Source organism: Dermochelys coriacea, chromosome 2, assembly GCF_009764565.3.
Source record: "Dermochelys coriacea isolate rDerCor1 chromosome 2, rDerCor1.pri.v4, whole genome shotgun sequence".
NCBI classification, from domain to species: domain Eukaryota; kingdom Metazoa; phylum Chordata; order Testudines; family Dermochelyidae; genus Dermochelys; species Dermochelys coriacea.
Window position 1 is genome coordinate 269,048,357 of NC_050069.1, and position 25,024 is coordinate 269,073,380.

The window sequence follows — 25,024 nt, forward strand, 5'->3', positions numbered from 1 at the left end:
GTTGTTTTCATGGTTAAAGCACCTGAATGTTGCAAGAGAGATTAGGAATGCATCACTGTCACACCCATGGAGTTCTTATGTGATGGTAGGCAAGTTGCTTAAATCAAACTTTACATGGGTGGTCACTACTTGTGCACCTCATTTTCTGAGTGCCCAACTCTAGACCATGGGGTCTAATCTGCAGAAACGTTAAGCACTGTATAGCTGCATCTGAAGTCAAATGGAGATGTGCTCTGAACATAGAAAGTGTTATATAATGCTACATACTCTGAAAAATATGTTTCAGAGTAGCAGCCGTGTTAGTCTGCATTCGCAAAAAGAAAAGGAGTACTTGTGGCACCTTAGAGACTAACAAATTTATTAGAGCATAAGCTTTCGTGAGCTGTAGCTCACGAAAGCTTATGCTCTAATAAATTTGTTAGTCTCTAAGGTGCCACAAGTACTCCTTTTCTTTCTGAAAAATATGAATCCCTCAGCCTCTCAAATTGGGCACCCAAACTTAAGACCAAAGTTGTCCACTAATTTCTCAGTGCATCAGTTCTCCAGCTGCAGAATGCAGCTACTTCATCTCATGTTACAGGCATGTTTTGAAAATAAGTTAGTATTTATGAAACACACAGCTACTAACAAACACAAAAAAACCCAACATGGAAACAGTCTTATAATGTGCACTAAATAAGGCATGGGGCCAAACTCTGAAAGACTATGATAAAACAAAAAGTTGAATAGTTGCTTCTCAAATAAGCATTATCCTTCCTATGTACTGAATGAGAGAGGTCCCTGTGGGGGAAAAAATAATGTGTGATCATTAAGCCCTTGTCTACACTAGGCGTTGAGGTCGAATTTAGCAGCGTTAAATCGATGTAACCCTGCACCCGTCCACATGACGAAGCCCTTTTTTTCCCCCGACTTAAAGGCCTCTTAAAATCAATTTACTTACTCCACCCCCGACAAGGGGATTAGCACTGAAATCGGTTTTGCTGGGTCGAATTTGGGGTACTGTGGACTCAATTAGATGGTATTGGCCTCCGGGAGCTATCCCAGAGTGCTCCATTGTGACCACTCTGGACAGCACTCTCAACTCAGATGCACTGACCAGGTAGAGAGGAAAAGGCCCGCGAACTTTTGAATTTCAATTTCCTGTTTGGCCAGTGTGGCAAGCTGCAGGTGACCATGCAGAGCTCATCAGCAGAGGTGACCATGATGAAGTCCCAGAATTGCAAAAGAGCTCCAGCATGGACCGAACAGGAGGTATGGGATCTGATCGCTGTATGGAGAGAGGAATCTGTGCTATCAGAACTACATTCCAGTTTTCGAAATGCCAAAACGTTTGTGAAAATCTCCCAGGGCATGAAGGACAGAGGCCATAACAGGGACCCGAAGCAGTGCCACGTGAAACTTAAGGAGCTCAGGCAAGCCTACCAGAAAACCAGAGAGGCCAACGGCCGCTCCGGGTCAGAGCCCCAAACATGCCGCTTCTATGAGGAGCTGCATGCCATTTTAGGGGGTTCAGCCACAACTACACCAGCCATGTTGTTTGACTCCTTCAATGGAGATGGAGGCAACACGGAAGCAGGTTTTGGGGGCGAGGAAGACGATGATGAGGTTGTAGATAGCTCACAGCAAACAAGTGGAGAAATCTGTTTTCCCGACAGCCAGGAACTGTTTCTCACCCTGGACCTGGAGCCAGTACCCCCCGAACCCACCCAAGGCTGCCCTCCCAACCCACCAGGCGGAGAAGGGACCTCTGGTGAGTGTACCTTTTAAAATACTACACAAGGTTTAAAAGCCAGCATGTTTAATGATTAATTTGCCCTGGCATTCGTGGCTCTCCTGGATATACTCCCAAAGCCTTTGCAAAAGGTTTCTGGGGAGGGCAGCCTTATTCCATCCGCCATGGTAGGACACTTGACCACGCCAGGCCAGTAGCACATACTCGGGAATCACTGTAGAACAAAACTTTGCAATTTATGTTTGCTGGCGTTCAAACAACATCCGTTCTTTATTTCTCTGTATTATCCTCAGGAGAGTGATATCATTCATGGTCATCTGGTTGAAATAGGGTGCTTTTCTTAAGGGGACATTCAGAGGTGCCCGTTCCTGCTGGGCTGTTTGCCTATGGCTGAACAGAAATGTTCCCCACTGCTAGCCACGCGGTGGGGGGAGACAAAATGTGACCTTGTAACGAAAGCACATGTGCTATGTATGTAATGTTAACAGCAAGGTTTACCGTGAAAGAGTGTACCCATTGTTCTATAAAATGTGTCTTTTCAAATACCACTGTCCCTTTTTTTCCCCTCCACCAGCTGCATGTGTTTCAAGGATCACAGGATCTTCTCCTTCCCAGAGGCTAGTGAAGATCAGAAGGCGAAAAAAACGCACTCGCGATGAAATGTTCTGAGCTCATGCTGTCCTCCCACACTGACAGAGCACAGACGAATGCATGGAGGCAGACAATGTCAGAGTGCAGGAAAGCACAAAATGACCGGGAGGAGAGGTGGCGGGCTGAAGAGAGGGCTGAAGCTGAAAGGTGGTGGCAGCGTGATGAGAAGAGGCAGCATTCAATGTTGAGGCTGCTGGAGGATCAAACTAATATGCTCCAGCATATGGTTGAGCTGCAGGAAAGGCAGCAGGAGCACAGACTGCTGCCACAGCCCCTGTGTAACCAACCGCCCTCCTCCCCAAGTTCCATAGCCTCCTCACCCAGACGCCCAAGAACGCGGTGAGGGGGCCTCCGGCCACCCAGCCACTCCACCCCAGAGGATTGCCCAAGTAACAGAAGGCTGGCATTCAGTAAGTTTTAAAGTGCTGTGTGGCTTTGTCCTTCCCTCCTCCACCACCCCTCTTAGGCAACCTTGTAATTATCCCCCTATTTGTGTGACGAATTAATAAAGAATGCATGAATGTGAAGCAACAATGACTTTATTGCCTCTGCAAGCCGTGATCGAAGGGAGGTGGGGAGGGTGGTTAGCTTACAGGGAAGTAGAGTGAACCAAGGGGTGGGGGGTTTCATCAAGGAGAAACAAACAGACCTTTCACACCGTAGCCTGGCCAGTCCTGAAACTGGTTTTCAAAGCTTCTCTGATGCGCACCGCACCCTCCTGTGCTCTTCTAACCGCCCTGGTGTCTGGCTATGCGTAACCAGAAGCCAGACAATTTGCCTCAACATCCCACCCCGCCATAAACGTCTCCCCCTTACTCTCACAGATATTGTGGAGCGCACAGCAAGCAGTAATAACAGTGGGAATATTGGTTTCGCTGAGGTCTAACCAAGTCAGTAAACTGCGCCAGCGTGCTTTTAAACGTCCAAATGCACATTATACCACCATTCTGCACTTGCTCAGCCTGTAGTTGAACAGCTCCTGACTACTGTCCAGGCTGCCCATGTATGGCTTCATGAGCCATGGCATTAAGGGGTAGGCTGGGTCCCCAAGGATAACTATAGGCATTTCAACATCCCCAACGGTTATTTTCTGGTCTGGGAAGAAAGTCCCTTCCTGCAGCTTTTGAAACAGACCAGAGTTCCTGAAGATGCAAGCCTCATGTACCTTTCCTGGCCATCCCACGTTGATGTTGGTGAAATGTCCCTTGTGATCCACCAGTGCTTGCAGCACTATTGAAAAGTACCCCTTGCAGTTTACGTACTCGCCGGCTTGGTGCTCCAGTGCCAAGATAGGGATATGGGTTCCGTCTATGGCCCCACCACAGTTAGGGAATCCCATTGCAGCAAAGCCATCCACTATGACCTGCACATTTCCCAGGGTCGCTACCCTTGATATCAGATCTTTGATTGCATTGGCTACTTGCATCACAGCAGCTCCCACAGTAGATTTGCCCACTCCAAATTGATTCCTGACTGACTGGTAGCTGTCTGGCGTTGCAAGCTTCCATGGGGCTATTGCCACTCGCTTCTCAACTGTGAGGGCTGCTCTCATCTTGGTATTCTTGCGCCTCAGGGCAGGGGAAAGCAAGTCAAAGTTCCATGAAAGTGCCCTTACGCATGCAAAAGTTTTGCAGCCACTGGGAATCATCCCAGACCTGCAACACTATGCGGTCCCACCAGTCTGTGCTTGTTTCCTGAACCCAGAATCCGCGTTCCACCGCATGAACCTGCCCCATTAGCACCATGATGCCCAAATTGGCAGGGCACGTGCTTTGAGAGAAGCCTGTGTCCGTGTCCATGTCCTCATCACTGCACTGATGTCGCCTACTCGCCCAGTTTCACTTTGCCAGGTTCTGGTGCTGCATATACTGCTGATAATGCATGTGGTGTTTAATGTGCTCCTAATTGCCAAAGTGATCTGAGCGGGCTCCATGCTTGCCGTCGTATGGCATCTGCACAGAAAAAAGGCGCGGAACGATTGTCTGCCGTTGCCCTGATGGACGGAGGGGTGACTGACGACATGGCTTAAGGGTTGGCTTACAGGGAATTAAAATCAACAAAGGGGGTGGCTTTGCGAGAAACTGAATGGCTGCCTCAAGGGTAGAACTCAAAACTGGGTTTAGCCGGCCATTGATTTCACAGAGGGAGGGAGGAAGGAGAACATGAATACAAAACAAATCTGGTCTATTTCTTGTTTTGAGCCACTTCATCTATCTTTATACATCATGCTGGCAGCAGACTGTGCAGTATGACCGCAAGTCATAGTCACCTCCTGGGTGCTCGGCAGAAGACGGTGCAGTATGACTACTGGCCATCGTCTTCTGCTAGCTGCAGATTAAAAGACAGTGCACTGCCGGTAGGACTCAATCGCCATGAGACGAAACAAGGGAAATGACCTGGCTGAGTCACTCCCATGTTTGCCCAGGCGCCCGGTTAAAAGAGCACCCAGGACTATGTCGACAACGGCTACCAGTCATACTGCACCGTCTGCTGCCAAAAGGCAATAAACTGCTGCTGTGTAGCAATGCAGTACTACGTCCACCAGCACTCAGTAGACATACGGTGACAGTTAGCTGAGCAGGCTCCATGCTTGCTGTGGTATGACATCTGCACAGGTAACTCAAGAAAAAAGGCGCAAAACAATTGTCTGCCCTTGCTTTTATGGAGGAAGGGAGGGAATGGGGGCCTGACGATATGTACCCAGAACCACCTGCCACAATATTTTAGCCCCATCAGGCACTGGGATTTCTATCCAGAATTCAAATGGGCGGTGGAGACTGCAGGAACGGTGGGATAGCTACCCACAGTGCAAAGCTCTTGAAGTCGACGGTTGCCTTGGTACTGTGGACACAGTCCGCTGACTGCGTGCACTTGGAGCATTTGTGTGGGGACACACACACACACACACACACACACACACACTCGACTGTATAAAAATGCTTTCTACAAAACCGACTTCTATAAATTCGACCTAATTTCGCAGTGTAGACATACCCATAGTTACAGAGTATCATAATGTACACACAAGAAGGGCAAAATAAAGTTGCCTAGACAGCCTTAACTTTGGCATGGCCTAACTTGATCTCACAGCCTTAAGTAATATTGAAAATACTGTTTTTGGCAAAAGCAGAATTAAAAACGTAAGAACAGCCATACTAGGTCAGACCAATGGTCCATCTAGCCCAGTATCCGGTCTTCTGATAGTGATTGGTGCCAGATGCTTCAGAGGGAGTGAAAAGAACAGAGCAATTCATCAAGTGAGCCATACTATCATCCAGTCCCAGCTTCTAGCAGTCAGAAGTTTAGGAACACACAGAGACAACCACATCATGGCTAATAGCCATTGATGGACCCATCCTCCTTCAACATATCTAAGGTCTTGTCTACATTACAGAGTTTTGTTGACAAAAGTTATGCCGACACTCAAAAAAAAACTGTAATAAAAATTGGTATTGCAGTCCACACTTGGGGTACTAGCATCGACAGTATGAGCAGTACACTGTGAGTACCTATCCCGCAGTCCAGCTTGACACCTTCTGCCGTTATATCTTGTGGGACAGCGGAGCGGATTGCAGCGCATCTTGGGACCGGGCTCAGTGTCCCATGATGCATTGCTTTCTGTCCCAGCATTCCACGGGCTTCCAGCTTTCTTTCATGGCCTTTTTCAAACGGCCCTTCTTTGCCGTGCACCCCAGCATTTTTGTGAGAAGGAATGGATTCCGCACTGCTCTCCTATGCTCTGATAGCTGTCATGAAGACATTGTGGATGGCAGTGCAGTTAATTGCAAAGTTCCTAACTGAAGACGACTCCCAGATGCCTGACATGCTGTGTAATATGGATAAGAGCAACTTTAGATTGCTTTTGGCATTCTCAGAACAGCTGCAGAGGGTTGCTTTTGGGCTCGGGAAACAAGCACTAAATGATGGGATCATATCATCAGACAGGTGTGGGATGACGAGCAGCAGCTATAGAACTTTCTGATGTGGAAAGCCACCCTCCTGGAACTGTGTGCAGAGCTTGCCCCAGCACTGTGGTGCAAGGACATCAGAACGAGAGCTGTCTTATTGTTAGAGAAGCATGTGGCACTGTGTGGAAGCTGGCGACTCCAGACTGCAACTGGTCGGTCACGAATCAGTTTGGAGTTGAGAAGTCAGCCACTGGGGTGCATTAATGCAAGTGTACAGGGCAATAAATCACATCCTGCTATGAAGGACTGCGACTCTGGGAAATGTGCATGAAATAGTGGAAGGCTTTGCAAAGATGGGTTTTCTTAAATGTGGAGGGGCTATAGATGGCACGCACATTACAATTTTGGCACCAGACCATCTTGCAACTGAGTACATCAATAGGAAGGGGTACTTCTCCATGGTGTTGTAGGCGCTTGTGGATCACCCTGGGCGTTTCACTGACATCAATGCAGAGTAGTCCTGAAAGGTACATGACGCATGCATCTTCAGGAACACTAGCCTGTATAGAAAGCTACAAGCGGGGACTTTCTTTCCAGACCAGAAGATTACAGTGGGGGATAATGATATGCCTATAGTGATCCTGGACACCTGGCATACCCCTTACAGCCATGGCTCATGAAATCTTACACGGGAAACCTGGATAGTAGTAAGGAGCAGTTCAACAACAGGCTGAGTAGGTGCTGGATAATCGTGGAATGTGCCTCTGGCAGATTAAAGGTGCACTGGCATTGCTTTTATGGCAAGTTAGACCTCAATGAGGATAATATTTAGAGACCCGCCGAAGCATCCATGGGGCTCTTGCTGGTGGGGTCGCCACTGAGGATAGCGCTCCACCTCCTTATAGAGCTAGCTGGTCTTAGGTACAGCACCAGAGTGACGGTTCTCCTCCCTCACCTAATGGTATGGTTGCCTCAGCTCCATTGTCTTCACTCTGCACTACAAAGTGTCCTGATAATAGCTCTTTTCACAGAAGTCTTGAGAAATGTGCCTGTAGGCATCCCAATTCCTATAGCTCAAGCACAGCTGTGATTGCACAGCCTCCTCTCCCCATATACTGATCAGATCCAACAGCTCCACAGTGGTACAAGCTAGAGAGAGTTTGCTGCAATAGCCTGCCATGATCACCTGGGAAGATGTGATCAGACCTCTTCACCCCAAGCAAACAGAAAATGGAATTTCAAAAATTCCCAGGGCTTCTAAGGGGGAGGGGCAGATGGTTGTTTACCTGGCTGTAGGGCAGTGGAGTTCAAACTGTTGATGGAGCAGACACAATGGGCACTGTGGGACACCTCCTGGAAGCCAATTAAAGCAATAAAATCCAGTGTGGTGTTTACTCTGGCACTTTGTCAACAAAAATTTTGCACAAAAAGCCTTATGTCTATCATCAGGGTAGTTTTATTTATTTGTTGACAAAACTCTGTAGTGTTGACAAGGCCTAATTCTTTGTTGAACCAAGGTATACTTTTAGCTTTCACAATATCCCAAAGGCAATGAGTTCTACAATTTACCTTGTGTGAAGAACTTCCTTATGTTGTTTTAAACCCGCTGCCTATTAATTTCATTAGGTGACCTGGTTCTTGTGTTACGTGGCGGAGTAAACACTCCTGTATTCACTTTCTTCATACAACTCATGATTTTATAAACCTCTATTGTATCCCCCGCTCAGCCTCATCTTTTTTCCAACCTGAACAATCCCAGACTTTCATCTCTTTCAAATGGAAGCTATTTCATTTTTGTTACCTTTCTCTGTACTTTTTCCAGTTCTAATGTATCTTTTTTGAGATGCATGCATGCAGTATTCAAGGTATGGGAGGACAATGGATTTCTATAGTGGCATTTTATTTTCTGTGCTATCTATTCCTTTCCTAATGGTTCCTAACATTGTTAGTGTGCAGCGACCATCAAAAAAGCTGAGCAGATGTTTTCAGAGAACTATCCTTGATGAATCCAAGATCTTTTCTTAGACTGATAACAGCTAATTTAGTCCTGATCATTTTGTATGTATAGGTTGATTATTTTCCCAGTGTGCATTACTTTGCATTTAACAACAATGAATTTCATCTGCCATTTTGCTACCTGGTCACCCAGTTTTGTGAGAGCCCTTTGTAACTCTTCAGTTAGTTTTGGATTTAACTATCTTGAGTAATTTTGTATCATCTGCAAACTTTGCCACTGCCCTGTTTACCCCCTTTTCCAGATCATTTATAAGTATGTTGAACAGCACTGGTCCCAGTACTTCTCTCCACTGTGAAAAATGACCATTTATTCCAACCCTTTGTTTCCTGTCTTTTAACCAGTTACTAATCCATGAGAGGACTTTCCCTTTTATCCCATGACTCCTTACTTTGCTAAAGAGCCTTTGATAAGTGACCTTATTAAAAGCTTTCTGAATGTCCAAGTACACTATATCCACTGGATCACCCTTGTCAATATTTGTTGACAGCTTCAAGGATTAGTTAAGTGTTTTAAAAAGAAAAGGAGTACTTGTGGCATCTTAGAGACTAACAAATTTATTAGCGCATAAGCTTTCGTGAGCTACAGCTCACTTCATCGGATGCATTTGGTGGAATTTTCCACCAAATGCATCCGATGAAGTGAGCTGTAGCTCACGAAAGCTTATGCGCTAATAAATTTGTTAGTCTCTAAGATGCCACAAGTACTCCTTTTCTTTTTGCGAATACAGACTAACACGGCTGCTACTATGAAACCTGTCATTAAGTGTTTTAAGTAGTGTTTGTTTCTTTTAACAAAAAAAATATTTTAAAATAATTTTACTACAAAGGCAACATTAGAGCACGTACTATCTCCACACCATAGTCTCCTAAAGTTTTTCAGCACACAAAAAAAACGCAATACAAAATTAGGTTCAAAACGAGATGCACTGCATGCATCAAGAGGGAACAAAACCAACATGGAATATCTCTTCAAATACAGCAAATCCCCAGAGATTAAAAGCTTTGCAGACACCTACTACCCAGAGGCTGATATGAAAACATAAGCCCCAGCTCTCCAATGAGGTTAAGCAGCGCAGCACCACTCTGCCAACCAAAAAGCTGGCGGGAAGAACACTGGAATTTCCACCAAGGTTCTGATCCTGGGCCTTTGCTCAGGAGTTCTTTTATATCTATTTCTGGTTATTAAGTCATCAGTTTTGAAGATCTCCTACCCACTAGGAGGGAAAAGCCTCCCGGTCCCCAGAAGGCTTGACTTCTTGGTCAAGGGTGCTCTATTCAGCCCTTTCCTTAACTTCCTAGCAGATGAAGCTCTCCATCTATTGCTCTGCCTCTTCCAGCCTTCTTTATTTGGGTCCTCTTAACTCACATGAATAGCTTTCTAATGCTTGCCTCTATAACTTATTTTTCACTGCTGCTACGCAGTTCTGAAGAGTGCAGGGAAACTGACAAACATCAGATCATTTTCACTTTGATGATACTTGTAAAACCTCTGAGGATCAACTGAGACAACTGGAGCTGTTCACTGAAAGTGTCACGGACATAGGCTAGAAAGGATGGAATATCAAAGATTCCCCCCTCCTCACAACAGCCAAGGAGTTCTGCTAGGTCAGGGATGGGCAAACTTTTTGTACCGAGGACCACATCTGGGAATAGAAATTGTATGGCAGGCCATGAATGCTCACAAAGTTGGGGTTGGGCTCTGGTTGGGGGTGCTGGCTCTGGGGTGGGACCAGAAACGAGGAGTTCAGTGTGCAGGAGGGGGCTCCGGGATGGGGTCGGGGAGGCTCTGTGGTAGGCTGGGGATGAGGAGTTTTGGATGTAGGAGGGTGCTCTGGGCTGGGACCGAGGGGTTTGGAGGGCTGGAGGGGGATCAGGGCTGGGGCAGGGGTGTGGGAAGCGGTGCAGGCTTGGCTGGGAGTGCGGGCTCTGGGGTGGGGCTGGGGATGAAAGGTTTAGGGAGCAGGAGGGTGCTGTGGGCTGGGATCGAGGGGTTCGGAGGGTGGGAGGGGGATCAGGGCTGGGGCAGGGGGTGGGGAGAGGCTCAGGGGTGCAGGCTCCTAATGGTGCTTACCTCAAGCGGCTCCTGGAAGCGGCAGCATGTCCCTTCTCCGGCTCCTATGCGGAAGCACAGCCAGGCGGCTCTACATGCTGCCCCATCCATTGGAGAATGTATAGGCCGGAGCGGGGGTGTACGGGAGCGGAGCTGCAGGACAGCTTCCAGGAGTTGCGTGGAGTGGCCCCGACCCTGCACTCTGGCTGGAGTGCCAGAATGGGGCCATGCCGTGGCTTCTGGGAGGCCATATAGTGCTTCTCCCAACCCTGCGCCCTGACTGGAGCGGGGCCACACCGCGGCTTCCGGGAGCTGTGTATTTAGTCCCCCAATCCTGCTCCCCAGCTGGAGCACCGGAGCAGGGCAAGCCCCAGATCCCACTCCCCAGCGGGAGCTCGAGGGCTGGATCCAGCCCGCAGGCCGTAGTTTGCCCACCCCTGTGCTAGGCAGAACCAGGACAGTGATGTTATCAGACACCTAATAATTGGAGGCTTATAATGAAGATGAAACTGCTGAGCAGAACAGAGGTGCAGCACCCTAGTAAGAATTTTAGCATCCTCTATGTGGCGTGAGGGTGGAGACTGCTTTCTAGAAGGATGCTGCCTCTCAACAATGATTCCTTTCCATCCACTTCTAGCTAATAAATTACCACAGGGGGGAATAGAATACTCACCTCACTAGATAACTGGAAAATAAACATAAGGAAGAGGATCATTCAGGAGAGACGGATGATGCAGCCTAATCTGTAGGATTATGTGCATCATAAAAAACTGCAGTTAAAAAGAGCCCTCTCTTCCAACCATCTCAAAGTACTTAAAGTACTTAATTACAGCTCTAAGACACACTTGAGTATCAGTAACCCCTAACTGACAGGGGAAACTGACACATAGATTTAAGTTACTCTGCTATAGTCCAACTGTGTCAGTGATAGGAACAGAACCAAGATTACCTGTCTCCAAGTTTTGTGCTCTGATCAGTAAATCCATCATCATAGATTCACAGATTCCAAAATCAGAAGGGACCACTGTGATCACCTAGCTCAGGGGCAGGCAAACTTTTTGCCCCAAAGGCCACAACTAGGTACTGAAATTGTATGGGAGGCAATGAATGCTCACGAAATTCGTGGTTGGGGTGTGGTATCCGGATGGGGGTGCGGCCAGAAATAAGGAATTCAGGGTGCAGGATGGGGTGGTTGGGTGTGGGCTCTGGGGTGGGGCTGGGAATGAGGGCTTGAGGGTGCAGGAGAGTGCTCTGGCTTGGGACTGAGGGGTTTGGAGGGTGGGAGGGGGATCAAGGTTCTGGCAGGGGGTCGGAGTGCAGGCTCTGGGTGACGCCTACCTCAAGCGGCTCCCAGAAGCAGCAGCACGTCCCCCCTCTGGCTCCTACAGGGAGGCACAGCCAGGCGGCTCTGCGCGCTGCCCTTTCTGCAGGTGCCGCCCCTGCAGCTCCCATTGGTCACAGTTCCCAGCCAACGGGAGCTGCAGGGGCAGCGCTTGGGGCGGAGGCAGTGTGCGGAACCCTGTGGCTGCCCCTCTGGGTAGGAGCCGGAGGAGGGACATGCCACTGCTTCTGGGAGCTGTGCAAGCCCCCAACCGCGCTACCCGGCAGGAGCTCAAGAATCTTGTTAAAACGTCTGGAGGGCTGGATGCGGCCCCCAGGCCATAGTTTGCCTACCCCGATCTACTCTGACTTCCTATATAACACAGGCCACAGAATGCTCCCAAAGTAATTCCTAGAATATTCCTAAAATATCTTCCAGGAAAATATCCAATCTTGATTTTAAAATCGCCAATTACAGAATCTACCACATACCTTGGTAAACTGGAACAATGGTTACTTACTCTCGAAAATTTCTGCCTTATTTCCAATCTGAATTGATCTGGCTTCAAGTTCCAGCCACAGAATTGGGATTATACCTTTTTCTGGTGGATTGAAGAGACCCTTATTAAATATTTGCTCCCCATCGAGGTACTTACAGAATGTAAACAAGTCACCCCTTCACCTTCTTTTTGTTAAGCTAAAGAAACTGAGCTCCTTGAGTCTGTCACTGTAAAGCAGATTTTCTAATCCTTTAATCATTCTCATGGCTCTTCTCTGAACTCTCTCCCATTTATCACCATCCTTTCTGAATTGTGGACACTGAAGAAAGATAACCCCTCTATTCCTACTCGAAATTCCCGTTTATGAATTCAAGGACTGCATTAGCCCTTTTGGCTAAAGCAGTTGATTATCCAGCATGACACTTTTTTCAGAGTCACTTCTTCACAGGATAGATTACATAATATTGAAACTTTGCTGAGTGCTCTAAATGCATCCTACAACTGTTGTTTGCATCTTAGGTTCTACATGCCAAACTAAGCAACTGTCCAGTCTTTGCTGGAAGTCTAGTCACTTCCTCCCTAGAAAGCGAAAATAATAGCTTATAATAAATATGCAATACTTTCAAAGCACACATATGGCCTCTATTAAAGCCAATTAATTACTAAATTAACAGTATGAAAAAAGCTTGGTGGTTTTAATGTGTAATATATATCCAAAAAATCCCAATTTCACTATGCTGAAAGTTGTTTCTTGACAAGGATAGTGGTCTTTCAAGATCTCCATGGTTAAAAGGAACGGCGAGTTTCAGAAAGGGGCAATTTTATTTATTTATTTTAAACAGGAAAGTTCTCTTTGTTTCTCTCCCTTTTGTACTTTTCACCCCACAAATCACGGCCTGTTTTTGATCTTTTCCAACTATTATGCTCCTTTAGGCAGGGAACTCCTTGCCCTGAATGTCTGTGAAGAGGCGAAAAATAAAAAGGAGTACTTGTGGCACCTTAGAGACTAACAAATTTGAGCATAAGCTTTAGTGAGCTACAGCTCACTTCATTGGACGCATACCATGTGATCATCATGAAGTGAGCTGTAGCTCACAAAAGCTTATGCTCCAATAAATGTGTTAGTCTCTCAGGTGCCACAAGTACTCCTTTTCTTTTTGTGGATACAGACCAACACGGCTGCTACTCTGAAACCTGTGAAGTGACGCGCATTCTGCTAGCACTATGGAAAATAATTCAATGATATTTTAAACAAATCAGTTCTCCTCTGTAAAGTCATCTATACATTACAACAAACACCACAAACCAGAAATCCTAATTCTCAGATTACTGACAACACATAAATTTACAATCTGAAGAGACTGTTTTGGCCTAAAAAAATTATTCAAAAGCCCTATGTGATGGTCTTAACATGTTGGTTACTGTACTGCCTCCCTTGCCTCAAGAAAGTGTCCTTATGATTCTATCTAGGTTTTGATAGAACACTTATCAGGATAGTATTTAAGAACGTCACAGCAACCTTATGAGACAGGAAAGTATCTGCATTTAAAATTAGGTAAAATGAGGCAAATAGTGACACCAAAGCTCTCACAGGAAATCTATGGCAGAACCAGTAACTGAACCAAGATCTCCCTCTAACTCAGTGCATTTATTACAAAACTAGATATACTCTTCTATTACTGAAAACTCATACTTCGTGTACTTTTTGCCCAATGTTTTATTTTACCTGAAAATGGAAGATTAGATTAAATAAATTAGATGTTAACTAAATTAGATATGCTAGTTACTCAGAAAACCCAGCCAAGACAATTATAATACTGAAGCAATTCTACAAAAATAAGCATGAAGTGGTTTGGTTTGTTTGAAAACTTAAATCTGAAACTATGGATAAGGTACTTGAAGGAAACACTCGTTATGACAAAGCATTTATTTATTCACCCAGGTGAGAGAACGTGGCCAGAATCAGCGTGCTGAGGGTAGGATCAGTAAGGAAGCGGCGAGTTGCATGAATGCGCACATCTGGTGACAGAGTTTAAAGGAGGAGCCGGTAACCTCAAGGTTACAAGTCTGACTGATGGCGGGTGGGGCGGGAAGCCGTGGAGAAGTTGGCGACGCAGATTCTCGTCTCGGAGGAGGAGATGCGGAGTTGGGCTTTCCTGCGAGCAGTTCAGGCGGTGGCGGCTCTCACGTCGCTGCGGTTGTCACAGCATCTCCTTCCCACCAGGAAGGGTTTTGCAGCGCGCACGGCAGAGAAGCGCCAAGTGACTCTCAGCACTTTAAATCCATCTCAGGAAAACTCTCGCCACAGCTACGGGAGAGAAGCCCACGCGCCGGGATGACCCCGCCACTTCCCTCAGGCCCCACGCGCGAGAAGGGCGGGTAACTTTGTAGCTCTCACCCCCGGTCCGGTAACTGCCCCCACCCGCCACAGAGCAGCCCCCGTTACTCACGTTGCAGGGGCCGGTTCGGGTCGCTCCTCCTCCGGGCTTTCGCTATCAGTCTCCCCCCCGGAACCGCAGCTAGAGCCGCCACTGCTGCTACTGTCGGTGGCGTCCGAGTCACAAGCCCCCTGGGCGGCCCGGAGCCGGGCGGTGGCGCTGGCCGCCAGCTGCCGCAGGTCAGGCCCCAGGACGCGAGGGAGGCCGGCGGGAGCCGCCCGCCCCATGTATCGCACCAGCCCGGCCAGCTGCTTCCGAACGTGCCGCTCCACCTGCTGAGCCTGCAGCGCCCGCAGCCTCCGGCACAGGCTGCGCGCCCGTCCCCACAGCGCTGCCTGGCGGCCCCGCACCGCTGCCTCCTTGTCCGGGGGCACCTCGGAGGGCGGCTCGGGGAGCGCTGGGGCCATGGCCGCCGCCATGCGAGGACCGAACGGGACCGAGGGCGACGCGTCACGGGGGGCCCGGGCTCTCCATAGGAGCAGCAGGTTCTGGCGGGCTCCGCTTTCCCTCCACAGCCGCCTCCCCACGGCCGAGCCCGGACAATACAGCGCCCAGGGCGCCGCCTCTGTCAGCGCGCCCAGTCAGGCCCACCACCGCGCGCATGCGCATATTCAAGGCCCTCCGCCCCACGCAGGCATAGCGCTCCCAGCCCCTCCCCCGCCGGCCCGGCACATGCGCACGCTAACCCCACCGTCTCCAGTCCCGGCGCCGTCCTCACGCTCTCCACTCTACGCAAGCGCACTCGGAGACCCCGCCTTCTTTTCATTGTGTTTGCGCCTGCACCGACCTGTCGCAGTCAACAACTCCAGTCGCACGGGGGGGGTGGGGGGTAGTCACCTCCACTCTGTTCTGATTGGTTCTTCTGCTACTATCTCCGCCCCCCCCATATACTCTCCTTCACTGGGGAGCTGTAGCTCACGAAAGCTTATGCTCAAATCAATTTGTTAGTCTCTAAGGGCCGCAAGTCCTCCTTTTTTTGCGAATCCAGACTAACACGGCTGCTACTCTAAATCCTTCACTGGGGAAATTCTATCCAATCAGACTAGACAGCTCCTTCTACCAGGTAATGAAGGAGAAATGGACAGCTCGCTGTACCAATCACAAGTATTATTTCCCCCATCCCGCCAAGTAGGTACAGCCGAGGCAATGTAAAGCTGGGCCGGGAAAAGGGGGCACCGACTGCCCTCCAGTGGTATCACTAACACTTGCTGGTTTCCCCAGTGGAGGGGCTACACAGCCAACCTAATTCCTCACCTCTGCAAGGAAGTCAACCAGGCCCTGGACATGCACCTTTGTTCCATGCCCTGAATGCAAGCAGAGCAGCAAAAAGGAATAAGCATGATTCCAGTGCTTTAAGGCAGAGATGGCAAGGGGTCCCAAGAAAGCTTATGCTCAAATAAATTTGTTAGTCTCTAAGGTGCCACAAGTACTCCTGTTCTTTTTGCAGATACAGACTAACACTGCTGTTACTCTAAAAACAGAACTGTCTAAGGGAATGTACTTTAAGCACCGTCTTACCCAAGCTGTTGTTGCTCCCACATCTTTATAGTCCCCCACTCCATACACACTTTAAGCACTTCATGATTGTATAAAAGCAAAGCAGCTAGCTTTGTGCTTCAGGGACCCTGACAGTTTCTCTTCCTTCTCTATTTACAAGCATAAGAGCAGGATATTGGTGTTAGAGTACCACACATTTCTCTCTGTGCTTGAAACACAAGCCCAATCTCAATCATCAACTGACTTTTTATCCAGCCAACAAACCAAACATCCAGGTTCAGCAACTACCTAGGAATACTCTTTGGGACTTGCCACCTGGGCAACTCAGGGTCATGCACTATTTTCAGTTTCATTGTTGCCAACTCTCCCAATTTCTTTGCAACTCTGGTGAATTTGGCCAGAGCCACAATCATTCTGAAAAGCTCCAGCCCTCTCACATATTTCACTTCTGTCTTGAGGAAACCCCCTTAGATGGCTGCTTTCCCCACTGCCCCACCTCTGAAGGAAGAGAAGCCAAAGGGAGCTACTGCAAGAAGCAAGTAGAGCTCCCCACCCTCCAGGAACTGACAATTCTCACAGGAAGGAAATTGAGAACAGTTAGAATCCAACAGCTCAGGCTGCACCCTCCTTCCCTCCAATAGCTAACAGGGCAGCTCTTCTCTGTTCCTCCCCTCTCCCTTCCTGCAAAACTAGAGCTGGGAATGGTGAGTGAGAGAGGTGAGGAGTCCCTGGAGCTGCTCCCACCTCCAGCCTGGAAGGGGAAGAAAGGGATCCTGCTGCAGGCCTCTGTACTGCTATCTCCCCCCTCAAAAAAACAACACCCCAACAACCCTGGGACAGGGATGAAGAGCCCCAGGAACTGCAAGAGGAGCAGAGGGCGAGGCTGGGAGGGAAGGCAGAACTGATGGTGGAGGTTGGGAGAGGGGGGCATAACTAATAGACAACTGAGGAAGACAGGCAAATGTGGGGGTGAGAGCTCCTCCAATGGAGATCAAAAATTACCTTAATACGTTTGGGAGCAATGGCAACACTAATTGTCACATATACACTGGGGGTGGGCAGTGTGAGTTCAAAAATCAAGGCAAACCAAAATCAATGTTTTTAATGTATTAATTTTGCTGCCAATCTCAATTTTTTTTTAAACTGGGGTTGCCAATATTCAGTTTATATAAAGGCAGTGGACTGGGATCACAGTAGAAAGATCAACATCCTGGAAGGCAGGTGTATGTGTGAAAGAGTTATAGGAGATTGGTTTACTCACAGAAACAGAGCCTTTAAAAGGTCTTTTCATTGTATACATTTGATCAGGAACAGTGAGGACTTGGAGATTTGACAAACCCCACAGCAAACATGAAAATTAAAGCCATAAACACTGAGTATAACAAAAGCTTTCCATTCATAGATCTCAAAGGCATATTACCAAGCTAGTCAAATATCCTCATTTTACCATGGGGAAGCAGCTTGTCCAAGGTGACTCAGTAAGTCAACATAGCAACAGAACTGCGAGTAAAATTCAAGTTTGTCTCACAGACATGTATCCTTTGCATGGGACCACACACTTAGTTAAACAGATAAACAGTGTTACTCTGAACAGTTAGGTAACTAAGTTAGCTCAGGTTTCAGAGTAGCAGCCGTGTTAGTCTGTATTCGCAAAAAGAAAAGGAGTACTTGTGGCACCTTAGAGACTAACAAATTTATTAGAGCATAAGCTTTTGTGAGCTACAGCTCAAGAGTATTAATTAGGTGCAATAAAAGTAAATTAAGAAGAAAAATTTAGTCTATCAAGAAAATCGGAACAGCTATCATTTAGAAACTGACAATCTAAAAGTCTTTAAAAAAAAAAAAAAGTCACGAGACAGCCAAAGAACACCTGCTTTTTGAAGTGGACTCTGTGACAAAGAAGCAGCTAGTTTTCCACATGCGGTCATCAGAAACTTTTAAAATTTATTTTGGGAAGGGACTACAACAATTTTATTTGACTGAAGTTCTACTGGTACAAAAGTAAACTATATTACATTTTATTGGTTTAAAAGAGGCTCATGGCAAACTTCCTCTACTAGCATAATGGGTTATAAAGCTTATTATAACATTAGTCATATCTGATTAAATTCCTAACTGTTGTTCTTAGCCTTTCATTCTGGGAAAATATTTAGTGTTTATAATTATCTATCAACTTAAATGGACAAAAACTATTTCAATATTCGTTTTTACTGTATTTTCCAGCAAAGCTGTGGAAAGACTTCCATTACTAGCTCCTATTTTCAGGCATTTATAATTCTGAAAAAAGTTTCCTCTCTGGGATGAGATTTGTCGTGCTTGTTTATAAAAAGAAAAAGGGGCAGAAGAAGAGAGATTTAAGAAGGTCAAAAGCTTTGTTTTCCAGAGAAACCTTAAGAGAAGCATATTTGCTTCTAGGCAAAGTTAAATACAAAATTAATGTAAAAATCTTAAATTAAATCATTTTTAATTGGCAACTAGTCTTCTTGATACAATAATCAGAAAAAAAATACTTATGGAGTGATTCATTACTTTTTTTTATTATCACTAACAGTGTTGGCATAAAGCCATTTTATAATGAAAATAAAACTGATATATTGCTATTTCTTGGAAGGCTGCAGCATTCTGCTTAAAACAGGAAATGTACAGTAATACCCTAGCACAATACATATCTTGTCATGTTTTGTTGCTTAAAGTGAAGTTCTTCTCTCTAAAACGTGAGACTAGAAATAGTGGAGTTCCAAGTTTATACTTAGTAACTTCGATGCTTTAAAGATAAGTTAAACATTACCTGCCAGTAATCCAGTACAGTAGCCATTTTTAGTGTTTTTTGTTAGTCACTAAGTTCCTTCAGAACAAGTGTTCTGTGCGAACTGTGCCTGGTGATTTTTACAGCTTTTAATTTAACAATTTGTTCCAGCATCAACTCTTCTGGCAGCAATCTTTGATAATACCTCATCTATATTACCAAAAGAGAGTAGATATCTCCTTCATCTTCTATGCCATCAAGAATGATGCTGAGAAGCTAAATAAATGATTTCTGTGAAATTTGTTTACCTTCATTATTTTCTCCCTTTAATTCCTGGTGATCCCGCATCCTCAATTTTTTTCCAGGCTTTCTGGTGATCAATTTTAAAAATTTCTTGTTTTTATACCTTACCTATTTGCTCTTCAAATTTCACCTTAGACCTCCTAATTTCTGTCTTCAACATTGCCTGCTAGTTTATGCTTCTTTTTATTAGTTTCACTACAATTTTAATTTCCAAATTCTGAAAGATTTTGGCTGAGTTTGAATAACCTCTTGAACATTGTAATTTACCCATACTGGTTTACTTCTTGCTTTTCTGCTTCCTTTTTGTTCAGAGGCATGCATGTATTCTCAGAGTATTGTTTCCTTATATAGCAAACATCAGTGCCAAATCTAAGGCATTTGTTTTCTTTACTTTTGACTCCATGGCCTTTTTGACTAGATTCCTTATTTTATTGAAGTCTCCCTTTTTAAACTTATCTTTCTTCTCCCTAGTCAGGGACAGGTAAATTTCACTACTTTATGGTCACTATTACTTAGTGACTCATCTATTGTTAATTCAAGCACCTCAAAAACTATAAGATTTTCAAATTAATCCTCAAACTCAAAATATACAGGTTTATAGAGAACTTTATTAACCCTGTTAGAATGAAAACTCTGGAGCAACCTGGATTATGGTGGAGAAACTGTGCCACCATAACAAATTTTATTTTAATTCTGTTTGACCTCAGTTGCCACTCCATCCAGGGCCTCTCTAGTAGCTGTAAGAGTTTCTATTGAAATCATTTCATTGTTAAGTTTAAGTATCTAGTCTAAAATTATAAAGAAAGTCACCTGAATGACCAGATATGGACCACACGACAGTCTGCTGAAAGACAGCCTGACATAATAGTGTTGAAACCCTAATTATATAAATTGTTCTACATGTGAAGACTCTGATGCTGCACCTAAAGCAGTTTGCAGGGTCAGGGCATAATAGTGTCAATTGCTCTCATTTGTCTCAATGGTTGAAAAATCTGAAGCCTAAATGATGATTGGTAAGGCTATGATTTAGTCAAGGAAGTCACAGCAGTCACGGATTATGTGCCTTAACTGGACCTCTGCGACTTCTTCAGCTTCAGCTGTCTGCAGCTGAAGCAAGGGCTGGAGCCAGGGATATGCTCTGCACATAGCCCGCGGTGGAGGCCGCCTCCAGGGCCATGCACCCCTGCCCCGCAGCCACGTACTCCTACCCTGTGGCTGTGCACTTCTGCCAGGAGACTTGTACAGTTAATTTTAGTAAGAGTCACAGACAGGTCATGGGCTCCGTGAATTTTTGTTTGTTGCCCGTGACCTGTACATGATTTTTACTAAAAATGACAAAATCTTAGCCTTAATGATAGGAGGTGAAAGAGGAGAAGCCACCAAAAGGGGCAAGGAAAGTAAGATATAAGCAGTGTTCTACCACTCTTCCCCCCGCACACCCACACCCAAAACACACTTCACTGCCTATAGCCACTGAAGACCTAAAATTGAAGATTTTTTTTAGACAAGTCTAATTTATTTTCACTATTTATGTTGTGTTTAGAACTTGATTCATTATGGATAGATTCAGTTTCATTTTTATGGCTTTGGGGGTTCTTGTTTTTTTTCCTTAGGTAAGTGTGTTGAAGATACATAGACATAAGTGTTTCTTACTCTAGCCCAGTACTGAAATTTTGGGAATAGAAGTTGATTGTTGGTGATCGTTAGCACCAGTTAAAAAAAAAATAATCAAAAAGATGATCTGCTTTGTGCTCATTTTGCAGTTACAAGGGAAAAGAAGCAGTGAGCTGCATTTAGACTTCAGGTCATACTTTGGTACCTGTAAATTACTCCTTAGAAATTAATATTTGGAAACGAGATATTGAAAGCCTGCAAGATATTTTAAAGGAAGCTTGGGCAAATATTGTACTCTGTAGCCAGCATATTTCAAGAAAACAGAGCAGCACTGGTCACTGAACATGCCTAATGTTTAAAATAATGGCACCTTCTAACAATTTCCTATTATACCCTCTTTGTTAATAAGCAGTAAAAATCCCCTTCTTACACCACTCCAAACCAGTAATTTTTCTTAAGTTTACTTCAAACAGTCTATTTTACCCTCAAAATCCTGAGCATTCAGAAATCAAACCCAAAGAACAGGTGCTCACTCTTCATTACCATTATTCCTTCATATACAGCCCATTTATAGAGGTCTCAGAGGGATAAATGTTGCCCAATTCAGTATTTTTGGCTGCCGCCCCCCAAGTCTCCAGACCTAACCAAACCTGGTTCAATCATTTTTCTCATAATTATTCAAGAGCTGGAATAAGTGTAAAGTGGGCTATATTTGAAGCTTCCTGCTAATCAGATAGAGGAACAAATGAAAGTGCAATTCCAAAAAACCACAAGGTCTCTCTTCCCACCTCATACATTGTACTCCTGCCATCTCCGTTCATTCTGGATGCATTCTAAAGTCAGAATTGCCTTTAGTGAGGGAATTTAGTAATTTAGTGAGGGAAGTTGGATGAAAGTTATGGGAGATAAGAATCATAGAATATTAGGGTTGGAAGAGACCTCAGGAGGTCATCTAGTCCAATCCCCTGCTCAATGCAGGACCAATCCTCAACTAAATCATCCCAGCCAGGGCTTTGTCACACTGGGCCTTAAAAACCTCTAAGGATGGAGATTCCACCACCTCCCTAGGTAACCCATTCCAGTGCTTCACCACCCTTCTAGTGAAATAGTGTTTCCTAATATCCAACCTAGACTTCCCTCACAGCAACTTGAGACCATTGCTTTTTGTTGTGTCATCTGCCACCACTGAGAACAGCCTCGCTCCATCCTCTTTGAATCCCCCCTTCAGGTAGTTGAAGGTTGCTATCAAATCCCCCCCCTCACTCTTCTCTTCTGCAGACTAAATAACCCCAGTTCCCTCAGCCTCTCCTCGTAAGTTATGTGCCCCAGCCCCCTAATAATCTTCGCTGCCCTCCACTGGGCTCTCTCCAATTTATCCACATCCCTTCTGTAGAGGGGGGGACCAAAACTGGACACAATACTCAAGGTGTGGCCTCACCAGTGCCAACTAGAGGGGAATAATCACTTCCCTCGATCTGCTGGCAATGTTCCTAATAATACAGCCCAATATGCCGCTGGCCTTCTTGGCAACAAAGGCACACTGCTGACTCATATCCAGCTTCTCATCCACTGTAATCCCCAGGTCCTTTTCAGCAGAATTGCTGCTTAGCCAGTAGTCAGCCAGATGCCAGTAGTCAGACATTTCTTACCTTCACGTGACTCCCTTGCCTGTCCCATCGCATTTTGTTCCATTCATTTTCTGTCTGACTGGGAGAAGCAAAGCTCTGCACTGTAAGCACAGCAAAAAGTTTGGAACTGGAATACGTTTTTCAAGCTTAGCATTTAACCTGGAAGGGAAAAATTAAAAAAAAATAAGAAAACAAGCATTTGTTTTCTGATGCAGTTTTAATTATGTGGACAAAAAAGGAATTTTACAAATGTAATGGAGAAACAAATTACTTTTTTTTTAAAAGTATACATATGGAGAGAAGGAGATCTCCCTAATAACCTTTAGTCTAGTAGTTAGGCTATTCACCCAGGATGTAGAAGACCCCAGTTCAATTAGCCCCTCTGCCTGATGAGAAGGAATTTGAACAGAAGTTTCCCATGAGTGTCCTAACCACCAGATTATTGTGTGATCCTCACTCTCACCCAATATTTGTTAAATCTATTCCACTTTAATTAAATTATTAGAGACCCACATCAGAATATCCTATAGTTAAAGATCATCTGAGATGGAGAACCCCTGTTCTGATCCCTTCTCATCATGCAGAGAAGGGAATTTAACCAAGATTAGCCACTTCCCATGTGAGCACCTTAACGCCTCAGCTGAAAATTATAAGGGAGCAGCCCTGCTCCTCCTATGCCAGCTGTTTTATGTGGAGTTAAGCAGCCTCTGAGTATGCCCATTTGAACAGGCCCCACAGGCAAGATAGATGGGGTGAAACACCTATCTTCCCCTGGTTTGAGGATCCCACCAGGACCTAGGTGTGAGATAGGCATCAGGATGCCAAGAGTGAGACAGCAGTGGGTATGTCCACAAGCAGAAACTTAGTTGCCTAAGGACTGCCTCTGCTCACAGGAGTAGCAGGTTGGTAGTCGTAATGGGCCTAGCTTCTGAGGTGTGCAGAGCACTTATTTGATAGGTGCTTCATAAGAATGCATCCATTGCTAAACATTGACAAGAGAATGTCCGAGATCAGCTTTGCAGTTTGTTACATACCAAGACAAAAGATTAAATAATGACCTACTTGCCAGAGGCAGTACTTAGCTTAAATCTTAATACATCTGTTACACTTACTGTTCCACATAAATTGAACAATACAATAGTTTAAAAAAACACATTACATTTATGTGACTGGTATGGGGACATTCGGTGCTTTCACAGAATATGAAATTGAACTATGCCTTTCATAATGACCATAACCCAAGACAGATGTGAACTTCAGATTAAAAGAGTTTCACATATGTGAACATAGGTGTCACACGAACATATCGATTTCACCCTTGCCTCTACTGCCAACACTTCCCTGTGATACAATTGCCTCCTGCTGTATGGACTTTATTTTCCAAGACACCATGCCCATGTAGGGTACTATATAACTAACACAAATATACTGCTTAACGTGGCCAGCCATTTCATTATTGAAAAAAAATAGAACCATTGATCTCCAGTGTTTAAACTGAGAATTACACACACACATGAAGTCTTGCTGTATTTCACTTCCTCCCACAAAATCCAAGTCTTGTCTTCTAGAACTAATTTCTGCTCTAATAAAAGAAAATAAAAGCCATAAGTCACTTACACCTATGCATTTCATTCTGAATTATCTTCAATGCCTACAGCTTAGTGTCAGGCCTTCACTGATTGAGCTCCTTGGGATCTAAGCAACTCCCAGTCAGACCCCCTGAAGTGAGCTGTAGCTCACGAAAGCTTATGCTCTAATAAATTTGTTAGTCTCTAAGGTGCCACAAGTCCTCCTTTTCTTTTTGCGAATACAGACTAACACGGCTGCTACTCTGAAACCTGTTTAGGCAATTCCCATCCATCTTAGCTGAGGCTCTTTGTTGGAGGGCAAACAGGAGGAAGCTCCTTTTGTGCCTCTTATGGCTCCAGGAGCCCAGTCTCTAGCACTGTCAGGACAGTGTATTTCACTGGCACTAAACTCACTCAAAAAAATAAAAATAAATCAAATAGCAGCTACCTCTAGTGCAATGAAAATGACCCTGGGGTCCTTCAGGAAAGGAGAGAGAGATTCGTGCACAAACTTTCCAAAGGCAGGAGACAAATTCAATCCCCTGTAAAAGGCTGCTGAAAAGCAGAGACCAAAAGCTGCCCCAAGGATATGTAGTGGTGGCCTACGTGTGTGAGACGCTGCCATACCCTCTTCACTCCCACCTCCCCCCAGGCCCCGGCAGCTAACACAGGGAAGAGATGAACTAAGGATGGGCAGGTGAAGAGGAGGAAGGCCAAGGCCAAGGCCAGCGGGGTGGCGGGAAGCTGAGCGTCCGCGGAAGAGACAGGGGGGCGACGGCGGGGGACCTGAGGCGAAGCCGGGGGCGGAGGGAGAACGGGGCGGCCTGAGGCGGGACCGGGGGGACCTGAGGCGAGGCGGGGGGGGGGGGGCGGCGGCGGGGGGACCTGAGGCGAGGCGGGAGAGCGGGGCCGGGGGGACCTGAGGCGGGGCCGGGGGGACCTGAGGCGAGGCGGCGGGGGGCGGGGGACCTGAGGCGGGGCCCCTGAGGCGGGGCCGAGGGCGGGGGGAGAACGGGGCGGCCCGCGGCGGGGGGGGACCTGAGGCGGGGCCGG

The 25,024-nt window shown here is 46.0% G+C and overlaps 1 protein-coding gene across 10 annotated transcripts in view; it reads right to left on the reverse strand.

Moving 5' to 3' along the window:
* LOC119851537 (KAT8 regulatory NSL complex subunit 1-like) overlaps positions 1-25,024 on the reverse strand; it is a 153,253-nt gene that overhangs the window by 127,530 nt on the left and 699 nt on the right. For 4 of the 10 annotated variants that reach the window (XM_038391547.2, XM_038391546.2, XM_043509824.1 and 1 more), the window contains exon 2: positions 22,425-22,562. Coding sequence is in view for 4 of the 10 variants with exons in the window: in XM_038391538.2 (XP_038247466.1) it covers positions 14,628-15,034 (407 nt within the window). In the remaining 6 variants the exon portion in view is untranslated. Of the gene's footprint in view, positions 1-14,627; positions 15,212-22,424; positions 22,563-24,419; positions 24,621-25,024 lie in introns of those variants that run through there. The other 6 variants (XM_038391538.2, XM_038391539.2, XM_043509825.1 and 3 more) reach the window with 5 other exon arrangements.